Source organism: Amborella trichopoda, chromosome 11 (assembly GCF_054954075.1).
Source record: "Amborella trichopoda isolate Santa Cruz 75 chromosome 11, AtrichopodaSantaCruz75HAP2 v2.0, whole genome shotgun sequence".
Classification (NCBI taxonomy): Eukaryota; Viridiplantae; Streptophyta; class Magnoliopsida; order Amborellales; family Amborellaceae; genus Amborella; species Amborella trichopoda.
In genome coordinates this window covers 36,796,641-36,808,775 of record NC_142346.1, presented here as the reverse complement: position 1 = coordinate 36,808,775, position 12,135 = coordinate 36,796,641, and the positions used below count along the sequence as shown (strand labels likewise).

Below are 12,135 nucleotides of genomic sequence, written 5' to 3'. Positions count from 1 at the left end.
CTTCGTTCAGAGAGGAGTCATCTAGAGAAGGCAACCAAGTCGAGAACAGCCCAGATCTCATCAAAGAAAAGGTTAAGTTCTTCTTTAGTCTTATGGGATTTCTATTGGAGGACTCAGACCATCAGCTCCTCCTTTCTCTTGATTCTACCACAAGGGATGGATCGCAGTGGAGGAAAAAAGGTTATAAAGTGCTACTTAACCTCTTTTCCTCTATTAACCCAGGACAATTCTACCCCTCGGATTTGTCCACTGAGTCCTTCTTGTCCACTGGAAGGTCCTTGGCCAAGAGGTCCTCCAGACTGGCTGCAACAACCCCCTCTTCTATTCCAAGATGATAATCATATCATGGAATATAAGGAGTCTTGGACAGGCCTCTAAACAAAAAGCCGTTAGAGACCTCTGTGCCAAGTTCAAACCTTCCATACTGACGCTTTTAGAAACCAAACGACCGGAGCCTGACCTTCTCTCGGTCATAAGGGTTTGGGCTAGATCCCCTTGTCAATGGATCTCTCGCCCAGCTTTAGGGGCCTCTGGAGGAATTTGGGTATTTTGGAACCCTACTGAACACTCTCTAATCTCCTATCATATCGGTGATTTCACGGTCACCGTCCTCCTATCCCGAAACTCAGATAACCTTGAATGGAAGTTCACTTCTGTCTATGGTCCTAAATGGTCATCTTTGAGACCTAGATTATGGGAAGAACTTGACGACATAGCTTTCCTACCTCATCCCATTTGGTGCTTGGGTGGTGACTTCAATATTACCAGATGGTCTTTCGAAAGAAACTCCTCGAATACTATTTCCAAAAGCATGATAGAGTTCTCGGATCTCATATCCAAACACGAGCTGATTGAGATTCCTCTCATAGGGAATCAATTCACGTGGTCGGATCATGGGGCCCAACCCACTCAATCTACATTGGATCGCTTTCTGGTCTCTCCTAGTTGGGAAGAATCCTTAACAGGGTCGTACGCCTTAACCCTCCCAATACCCACCTCAGACCACTGCCTAATTTTACTTAACACCCAGCCTGTCCCTAGGGGACCCAAACCTTTTTGGTTCGAATTAGCCTGGATTCAAGAGACGGACCTTGCCTCCCTCATCCCTTTATGGTGGCAATCTTCCTCAACCTAGTCACAGGAAGGGCAGGCTTCAAACTACAAAAAAAACTACAAATCCTAAAGTCGGCTCTTAAATCTTGGAGCTCTTCACTACAAGGTAACTTCACAACCTCCAAAAAAAACACAACTGAATATCATACAGGACCTTGATAGGTTAGAGGAGTCTAGAGCCCTCTCACCTGTAGAGGCCGACCTCAAACAATCAACTAAACTGGAGTTCTTTTCCACACTCAAAAAGGAAGAGCTTTACTGGTATCAAAGTTCCAGAGTAACTTGGCTTAAGTCAGGGGACCTAAATACCAAGTTCTTCCATAGAGTTGCAAATTGCCAACAACGAGCTAACTTGATTCAAACCATCAAAGTTAGCGAATTGTTGTTTGATTCTGTGCCAGAAATTGAAGAAGCCATAATTTCCCACTTCAGGAACCTTTAGGCAGCTCAAAACCTACCTCGACCCACCATGGGAGACCGAGCTTTCAAAACCCTCCCTACCCATAGAGCAAAATGGCTAGAACAACCCTTTTCTGAGGAAGAAATCGAGAAGGCAGTGAATGACCTGGCCTCTGACAAGACGCCTGGTCCAGACGGTATCCCAATGGCGTTCTTCAAAACATTCTGGACCACCTTTAAGGAAGGTTTCCATTTGTTTTTTGAGGAATTCTATAGTCGCGGAAAACTTAATAAAGCCTTGAATGCAACCTTCTTAGTGATAGTGCCAAAGTTAGAAGGAGCACAGGACATTAAAGACTTTGTCCTATTAGCCTCCTGAATTCCTCATACAAGATCCTTTCCAAAGTCCTGGCTTCCAAGATCAAAAAGGTCCTAAATTTGGTCATATCACCATCCCAGTCAGCTTTCATCAAGAACAGACAAATATTGGATGGAGTCTTGGTAGCTCATGAATGTATTCACTCTCGCTTTAGACAAAAAAAGCCAGGGCTTATCTTCAAAATTGACCGGGAGAAGGTGTATGACCAAGTTGATTGGTCTATCCTAGAACAAACCCTATCCAGAATGAGATTCGGCGAGAGGTGGAGATTGTGGATGAGAGGTTGCTACTCTAGTCCCTACTTCTCCATCTTAATTAACGGTTCTCCTAAGGGCTTCTTCCCTTCGACTAGGGGTCTAAGACAAGGAGACCCCCTCTCTCGTTTCCTTTTCACCATAATGGGAGAGGTCTTCAGCCAATCAATCTCTAGGATCTTCCAGGCTGGCTTACTTTCTGGATTCAAATCAAGTAGAACGGGCCCAAGCGTATCACACTTGCAATATGCAGATGACACCTCGGTATTCCTCAATGCAAATAAGATCGAAGTCAAGACCTAAATATCTTCCTTGCTAGCTTCGGGTTGGCCATTGGATTTAAGGTCAATATGGCGAAATCTAAAATGATTGGGGTTGGTCTAAACCTTCCCTAACCAGGAATTTATCCCAGATTGGGAGTGTGCAGTCGAAGAAATCCCAATCTTCTACCTAGGGCTCCCCCTCGGCCTTGGGAAACCCAATAAGCAGTTGTGGGCCCACGTCAATGATAAAATAGATAGAAGACTGGCGGGATGGAAAGGGCGATACCTGTCTATGGCTGGCAGAAGTACTCTCATCAAGGCTTCCCTTGCCAATACCCCAATCTACTTTATGTTGCTCTTTCAAATCTCAGCTTCAGTATCTAAAAGGATAGAACTTATGCGGAATATCATATGGTCAGGTTCAGTAGAAACAAAGAAAATCCACCTAGTATCTTGGAACAAGATCTACACACACAAGAAGAAGGGAGGTTTGGGGATAAGAGACCTAAGGAAGCAGAATTGGGCACTGTTGGGGAAATGGTGGTGCAGGATAGCAAATCATGAGAACCAACTCTCGACACAGGTGATAAGAAGCAAATATAATATCTCCCCACAAATGTGGCTGCTAGAGACCTACTCCACAGGTTTAGGTATCTGGAAAACTCTGGTTTCCATACTCCCTCGGTTTAGAACTAATATTCGCTTTCTTGCAAGAGGAGGAAACAAAGTGAGATTTTGGGAGGACTTGTTGATTGGACTGTCACCACTAAGAGATAGATTGCCCTCTCTTTTTGCCATCCCCAACTGTAAAGAGTCAATGATAGTGGACGAAATGACTCCCTCTGGCAAATGTAGGACATGGAACCCATCTTTTAGAAGATCTCTATCTGATGAAGAACTACGTCAATTTGCTACATTCAGCTCTGAACTCCATGGAGTTTTCTTACCACAGACATAGTCGGACTCCATGATTTGGACCCCATCACCTTCAGGGAGGTTCACAGTAGCATCCTTCTATAGGGTCTTGGTTAAGAGGACAGACTTAGCTAACCCATCAAATAGAGCATGGGAGTCAATAGCACCACTAAGGATTCAGCTCTTTCAGTGATAAGCGACTCAAGGTAGGTCCCCTAACCATAGACAACCTTCAAAAAAGAGGTTTTCAATTTCCTAACGGATGTATTATGTGCCTTAATGAAGACGAAACAATATCACATCTGTTACTACATTGCGACTTCGCATACTCAGTTTGGAGCCTACTTATTCAGTTATTTAGACTTTCGTGGGTTCTTCCACCTTCAGTTCAGGCCATGCTAACACAGACCTATGAGGACGGCTTTAGGAAATCGGGGAAAATTCTATGGAAAGCGTCTGTTGCTGCTACCCTTTGGCACATATGGGGGGAAAGAACACGAGGATATTTCGAGGAGTTAAGAATACATTCCAAACCACATTCCAAAAAATAATGTCCTCCATTATTTTTTGGGCCTCCATCATAAACTATTTGTGGGTATCTCCGCCTCTTCTTTTTACGAGATTGGGAAATTCTCGTCAACCTCAGTCATTGTAGGAATCAAAGTACCCCTCGATGGACGACTCCTTCAGAGGATCAAATAAAGCTTAATTTTTATGGAAGCTCATTGGAAAACCCTGATCCGGCAGGCGTAAGGGAGGTGTATAGAAATTATGAAGGACGAGTCCTTCTCACCTATTCAAAACACATGGTATAAAGGACTCGCAGACAGCAGAAGCCAAAGCCCTTCTAATTGGTATCAAGAATTTTAACTAGTCTTGGGGAAGAATACTACAAATTGAAGGAGACGCCAAAAACATTATTAAGTGGGGTTCTGGGATAAGCGATCCACTGAGACATATCTTTGAAGAGATTGAACACTTATGCAGGGACCTGGAAGTCACTTGGAAGCACACCGGAAGGACCGCAAACGTAACCGCAATTGCACTCGCTAAAGAAGCTGCCCGGCAACATACTTAATTGGATGCAATTAGTCTGGGTGAAAGGGCAAAACTATAAGCCCTCACGCAGTTTTCTTTTCCCCGTATTGTAAAACTCTGTGTTAAAGGCAATTCTATAAGCCCTTCTTTGCTTTTGTCTGCTTATGTAACTGGGATTCTATGCTTTCCTTTTGTCCGCTTTTGTAATTGGGCATATCTAGAAGCCCCTCTCAGTGGATGTGTCTGTCTCGTCTGGTCCTCTACTCAGGGACCATGACACAACTGAGGTCCACTTGTGGTGGACCTCACTGTACTGATGTAACTCCTCCTATTTAATGTTAAGTCAACTTTTATAAAAAAAAAAAGATATGAAAGTGGTAACACCATTGTATTTTCAAATGAAAGAGAGGGGGGGGGGGGGGGGGGGAGAGAGAGAGAGAGAGAGAGAGAGAGAGAGAGAGCTCTGGGCTTTTGATCCCTAGCTTGGGTGTGAGGAAGAAACCCTACGGTTTCTGCTAGTTATTGCTTGTGTTTGGCTTGTTTTCTTATTGATTTTACTTTCTCTATCAATTTTCCTATAGCAACTTTGTAAGGCAGCAACCCCACTAACGGTAAAATAAGGACTTTTGAATAACTATATTTGTTATGACAAAAGAACATCGTCACTGAAAGGAAACTTGTTAGTTGGAAAAGAAATCAAAGAAATAATTCCATAAGCTCAAGAACTAGACCGTGATTACCAACAACTTGAAATATTAGGAACTCTATGGCCCTATACGACTCATAATCATAGAGTCCAAATATGCCCTTCCATAACTTCATCAATTCAAGAACCGTGTGCATATACGTTAAACCAATGATTATCATATTTTTATCCTAGAAGTGGCTAGACTTTAGAGCCAAGTATCTGAGATTACCAATAAATATCATACACACCACTTTTGAGTAGTGCTTCAATGCTTTCATCTAATTTACCAAAAGATACCCAAAGTTCACATCTACTAAAAAATAAATCCCACAAGACTGAATGCACATCTCCAGGCAAATGTACATTTGCTAAACAAAGGGGAACATTCATATTTAATTCTGTACCTGTGACTTTGTGCATTTTGTGTAATATCAATACGCACACAAGTGGTATTTCAAGAAAACCATAAACCATAAGTAAAATATATGTATCCATACCACTCCCTGATTAACCCAAAATGAGCTAGTAAAAGTGTAGAAAAATGACGACAAAAGTAAGAGAAATGCAGAAGATAGCCTCTAAATGTGAAACTCAAACTTTCGAGCACCCTTTTGTTATGCTATATGTGACTATGGAAAGACAAATGTACCCATGGACATATGTAAGTACTAAGAAGTCCTTAAGATGGAAAAATACACTACATCATCATAATTGACATTGTTATCCGAGCCTTATCCCAACTATTTGGCATTGGCTACACGAATCTTGTTCTGCTATTCTGCTTTGTCAAGGGCCATACCCTCAATCAAACCATTCGTTATCACATTTTTTCTCACTACTTCTAACAATGTCTTTTGGCTCTTCCCCTTACCTTTTCATGGCCTTCCACTTGAACCAAATCATCCCTCCTAACTTGTGTTATTCTATGTCAATGCTGCCCATGACCAAACCATCTAAGTTTACTTTCCCTCTTTTTATTGCCTATTGGAGCTACCCTTAAGTTCCCTTTAATGTATTTGTTTTGAGCTCTATCCTTCCTTGTATTTCCACTCATCCATCTCAACATCCTCATCTACAGTCATTCTATAGAAATGTTATTTCTTCACCACCAACCTTCCGTCTTAGAAAGCATAAATGGTCTTATAGACGTCCTACAGAACTTCCCCTTCAACTTCATAGATATGCGACAGTCACGTAATACTCTAGAACTCCACTTCTTCCACCCAACTCTTATTTTATAAACAATGCAACGCCTTCCTCAATCTCTCCTTTCTCATGGATTATTATCGACCCAAGATATCAAAAATAATCTCTATCGGGTACTTCTTGGCCAAGCATCTTAACTAATTCCTCCTTTCTGCTCCTATTATTACTAAACTTGCATTCTATACATTGTCTTAGTTCGGCAAATTCTAAAGCCTTTGAATTCTAAACCATCCCACCAAAGTTCTAACTTTGTATTTACGTTGTCTTTAGTCTCATCAATCAAAACTATGTCAACCACAAAATACCACGAGACCTCTTCCTATAGATGCCTAAAAACTCGTCGATAACCAAAGCAAAAAGGATAAAAACATAACAAAAAATTACCCAAAAAGAAAAGAATAAACAATGATATGAAAATTTTAAGGATGTTTTCGATATTTGAGCTTCCATGTGCCCCCCCCTCCCCCCAAAAAAAAAAAAAAACAAAAAAAGAAAGAAAGAGAAAATACATAAAAGAAGGAATTAAGAATGACAAAAAAATCCAGACCAAGAAGACAAACAGCAGTATCCTACAACAAAACCCATAAAACTTTTTTTCTTTATTAAGTGACAAAAGCCTTTAACCTTGTCGAGCTAACGAAACCCCTTGGGACCGTAAACTTACATAACGATATCACTGGGCTCCTTGATGTATTACAAATATAGCCTCTCATAAATAAAATAAATAATCACAACCATACATGGTGGATCCCCTTCGGTCTTGCCCCTTTTTCTACAATTAGCATTCGCCACAATTTTTGTGATGCATTTTCCAGCCTATGTGAACATTCATTTTGCTTTCAGTACTTCCTTGAAATTTTACAGTAATATTCCCTTGTCCTTTCAATACAAGCACTCTGTTGTGTAGTGAATCAAACTTAAAGCGAACATAAATACACAATTACAAATATATCTGTATGCATATGCATGGAATCAAACATTCTAGATACTTACACATACCTATACAAATACATCAGACATAGACACACTCCAGTAAGAAAACTCTTCTAAGCATTTTTGCAAAAGACCATGAAACATCATATCATAATTGTTGGGATCAGGAGTAAGAACGGCACCTAGACCAAGAGTGGGGGATCGTGAAATGCTGAAGATCCCTATGGTTGGGACCACCGTACATACAATGCACATGCTAGGGATTGAGATCCCAAATATTAGGGATCGGTATTCCAACCTTTAGGGGATCATTATCCCAACCTTTTTGGGATCTTGATCCCAACCTTTTGGGATCTTGAACCCAACTTCTAGGGAATCATGCTACCAATCTTAAAGTGTAGGATAATCTAGGATTATGTGTACTCTTTAAAATAGGAGTCTCATTATTGATAGCAAGCAAGCAATGCAATTATATTAAAAGTGCTAGCTGGCTATAAATAAATATAATCATCAATTTGGTTGGTGTCTTGGTCTTTAGGTTGGGATCAACATTCCTAACAACAGGAATTGGGATGCCTACCAGTAGGGATTGATATCCCAAAATTTAAAATTCCCGAGAACCGTTCTGGGAGCTGCAGAATCGAGACCCTAGAAGGATTGCCTACCAAAGTTGGAGATTCCGGTAAGCATGGATCGTATTAATCTTTCTAATACAGAACATATTAAACTTTCTAATATTACCAATCGATATTAGATTTAGAAAACTGAATGCCACATAAATCACTAAACCTAAAGAAGTCGACCACCAGGCCACGCATTGATAAGATGGTGATGACGCTCATGAACAAAGATTTCCTATGGTCAAGTGGATCACAGTATACTTAATAACATATCAAAGAAAACTCTGCTCAAGCAATGCATCTCTTTATGATGGCCATACCTTTAGCTCACAATGGCTGCCGCAAATAGAATTATCATGACCTGCAGATTGCTCTTGTAGCATTTCAAACTGCAGCAAATATGGCACACTAAAATGTAAGAGCATTGTATTACATTTAGAAATAATAATGAACCCAGCAAAAACATGGAAAGGGAATCAAATCTCACAGCATCCATTTGAAATAACTTTTGAAAAATTAACTTCATAATTTGGTCCTCATAGGTCTTGAATAATAACACTGAATATTGTGCAATGCAACCCAAAGACTGTAACATAGTTGGATTGATTCGGCCAGCATTTAGAGATTCCACAAGTTCCTGCCTCGCAGGCAGAAGAGACGTCAGCATAATGAACAAAGCTAAATGCAAGTAATGCACATAATATAAGACTGAAATTAGTACAAAGGGAAGGGATTGAATTTCTATCTCCCACCAGAGTTACTACCTTTAAATTTAGTTACCTGAAATGCCTGGGAAAAGTCTATGGGAGCAGCAGAACATGAAGAAACAAATGTCGATTAGGAATTATCAAAGAAACCATGAGAGTGTTCAGAGTGGGATGCTTACTCACGCGCTAGGTTCCTACAACTAGTTAAAATTTACAAAGCATCTGCAACATCATCATTTTATGTGTTACAAAACAAACAAGGAAATCGGTCAACAAGATTTGGAATAACCTAGCCTGGTAATCATTCAAAACATGAAAGCCACTTTCTGAACATCCATCAACTTTCCGAAGAAAAATACGAGCCATCCACCAGATTTCTTTTTTCTTTTTTTTTTTTTGGATTTCTTTTTACCAATTACCTCCAGAAGAAGTAATCTGACACATAAGAGAACTAAGCCAGAGAAGCTACCTATCTAACCCAACAACTCCCCAACCTCAAACCCCTGCCCCCCCCCAACCACACACACGGAAACCACGAACCTAATAGAAAAAAGGATAGAAGAAGCAGCAGCAGCAACTGCAGCCAATATTAGGTTGGCTCAGCTACGAAATGAACATGCAACCACATTTCAAGAAACTCTTGGGGAACTACACAATCGAATAAACAATATAAGAAAACGACAGGACGCATGCACATTCAACTACCTTTTTTCTGTGTCATGGACCAAACTTGCTCTATAAGCTTGATATATTGACTAAAATGAAGGAGGTACCTTGTAAAGGTGTGAGAAGGCCTGCTCACTGGAATCAGCATTCAATGAGGCAAGTGCAGAAATAGAATACTTGGCTTCCAGGCGAGTCCCCTCCAAACCTAGTTCCCTCAAGATGCGATATAAAGTGCTAAAAATGGAAAAATAATGAAAATTTCGTGTCAATGTGAAAGAATCGTTTAATTCTAAACAAAGGTATGCTTAAAATGCATGAGCAAACTATCAAGAACAGATTAGCCAACAAACATATTTAATTTCCAGCATTCCAAACTTGAGAATATTACTTTTATGTTCTCAACAGTAAGCTGTATTAAATAGGCGGGGATCCAGTTGTTTCTTGCAACCCATGATCATTTAACCTCTCATTTATCAGCCTATACAGTAATACTGAATGAAGTATGAGCAAAATTAACAGACAGTAAAGACAAGTAATTATCTTGATAAGCATATACAAGCATTGCATACTTAAAAAGGTGTGTTCTTCTTCAGAGATCTGCAGAAAACTATGCAGCCATAGCATTTGCATCCACACATGATGCTCCCACTTCAAAGATTACTCGAGGAAACTAGACTTCCTCAGCACTCCAAACCCATGGTTCCACAAAAACCCACCTTCCCCACTCCCTCAAACAAATGCATAAATTGTCTATACACAAATAATAAATTTAAGACAATTAGTAAACCAATAAATTTTCTCAAAGGATGAAAATAACAGAAAATTTCAAAAATTCATCAAGGAGTTTCTTTAGCAGCAGAAGACCCCACATCTGGATACCATATCCAGTTACAGCCATCTCAGGCAAGCATCAGGCAATAAGATATCCCCTCCAGGAGATCATGACAATGTCTGTAATACAAATGGATGATGGTAAACCAAAAAAAAAAACTCGATGGCAGCCTTGGCTACATTTGAGTTAGTTGTTGGGGGCAAAGACAGCGAGAACCCTCAAAATAATTTTTTTGAGATCCAACCACCAAAAAATGTTGATGAGGATAATATTATATATTGTGTATCACAAATACACCTGGATCCCACTTTGGAGTGAGTAAATTTGGCCAATGGCATGGAATCAGGGAATAAATCATTCTGAATGGCTCATATTAGCAAGCATGAAAAATATTCAAATATATCCACATTTAAACTAAGGAGACAATTTATGACTTCATATAATACTGAATAAGCTTGTAGCAGAGTAAATTCCTTTCATTGTAACAGCCGCAGTCCAGAGCTGTTAGTGAGATCATAAATATATTTGGCAATCTCATTATGACCAGACCAGACCAACCGGTCCAGATTGGAAACTGGCAAACTAGTGCCCCAAACGGCCGATATAGGGATCTAGAACTCAGGGAGCACTAAATCAAAAACTGCCTGAACCGGCAAGTTTAGACCAGACCAACTAGTTGAACCAGAGTGAAAAGACCAGTTTTGATCAAACTTAATAAAATTTTATATTTTTTCTTTATATTTTCATTGGTCTAACTGGTGAAATGGCCAGTCCGACCTGTTTGGATTGGACCGGTACCCTCACCAGTTCAATGACCAGTCCGGTCCAGATAATACCGATATTTGTTACCCACTGGCAAAGCCACCCCCTTAAGCATACAAGATTTAAATGTTCAATTTATGTTAAAGAGCAATACTAAGGAATCACCTGAATTTGATGTGCATTACGGGGCCTGCCTTAGTTAACAGCAAAAGAAGCTTATCTTTTGAAGGTCCATCATTCTCGGTTAACAGTCTCACAAATAGTTCTTCAGATCCTCTTAGCAAAAGAGGAAAGAAGCTCGCAACTATCTGGATCATAAAAGCAAAAAAGAGATTAGTATTCTTAGAAAATAAAAGCAAATAAGAGATTTGTATTCTTAGAAAATTAGAACAAGAAGGAATCAATTTAAGATGGCAGTAGCACCTTACTATAATCGAGAATATAAGCAACATGAAACATGAATGTACACTGCAGAAATAAACTAACATCTGAACCTAAGCATCACAGGCCATCAATGATTTCACATAAGCCAACTTTATATTTGATTCGGAAAAGAAGGCTTCAACGAAACCCATGATATCTTTTATGCAATTCACTTAGAAGATCCATACAGATCCAAATAACTCAATATTACCAAAGTAATAAACTGGAACTTGATGCAAGATGACAAATTTTTAGATCAATACTCAGATAAAGCTAGGCACCTCATGGAATATGAAAACATGCCTGCATCCAGAAAGTTTAGTATTAGCTTTCTTTCTCTAGAAAGAGGAGCTACAGTAGCAGAAAGGGGAATCCGCCACCAGGTATGATCGGCCCTCTGGCGTGGTTCTAGCCAGCCACCTCATCAACGCGCTATCATCCTCACTACTGCTCCCACTATGAATCTGGCCCCTCAAGAGATGCAGAGTGCTGGGAAATCGAAGTCAAAATCTCCCTAAATTGTTTGTCATACTGTCTCTTTTTAATTATCGTTAATTCGTAAACATGTAATTCTCTTCAAGCTGTGTTTTTTTTTTTTTTTGATAATGTTAACCTCGTATTACTTATAAAAGAAGAAGTATACAACAGAAGGAGGGAGGAGAGGACCGAGAAAACCTTCGAGACAGGTTTCTCAGTCACAAAGCAGCCAAAAAACCTATACAATCTATAACCTGTTGCAGATGCTGATACCAAGAGAGAGGATACGCAAAAAATTGGGCTTATAAGGTCGCCCTTTTACAAAAATGTACAACCAAAAAGACTAGTGTCCTGGGAGATCTCGAAGGTCCAGTGCAAAAAAGGAGGTGGACCATTCGTTGTCATCCATGTGTCGCGCACCATCTTTAGCAAGAAGGTCGGTGAACTCGTTCGATGTCCG

The 12,135-nt window shown here is 40.0% G+C and overlaps 1 protein-coding gene across 10 annotated transcripts in view; it reads right to left on the bottom strand.

Moving 5' to 3' along the window:
• LOC18436768 (ARM repeat superfamily protein) overlaps positions 1-12,135 on the bottom strand; it is a 75,199-nt gene that overhangs the window by 24,361 nt on the left and 38,703 nt on the right. For 6 of the 10 annotated variants that reach the window (XR_016044558.1, XR_016044556.1, XR_016044559.1 and 3 more), the window contains 4 exons: positions 10,941-11,083; positions 9,289-9,415; positions 8,296-8,445; positions 8,129-8,197 (listed from right to left, as the gene is read on the bottom strand). Coding sequence is in view for 6 of the 10 variants with exons in the window: in XM_020668858.2 (XP_020524517.1) it covers positions 8,129-8,197; positions 8,296-8,445; positions 9,289-9,415; positions 10,941-11,083 (489 nt within the window). In the remaining 4 variants the exon portion in view is untranslated. The remainder of the gene's footprint in view (positions 1-8,128; positions 8,198-8,295; positions 8,446-9,288; positions 9,416-10,940; positions 11,084-12,135) is intronic. The other 4 variants (XM_088852069.1, XM_088852070.1, XR_016044560.1 and 1 more) reach the window with 2 other exon arrangements.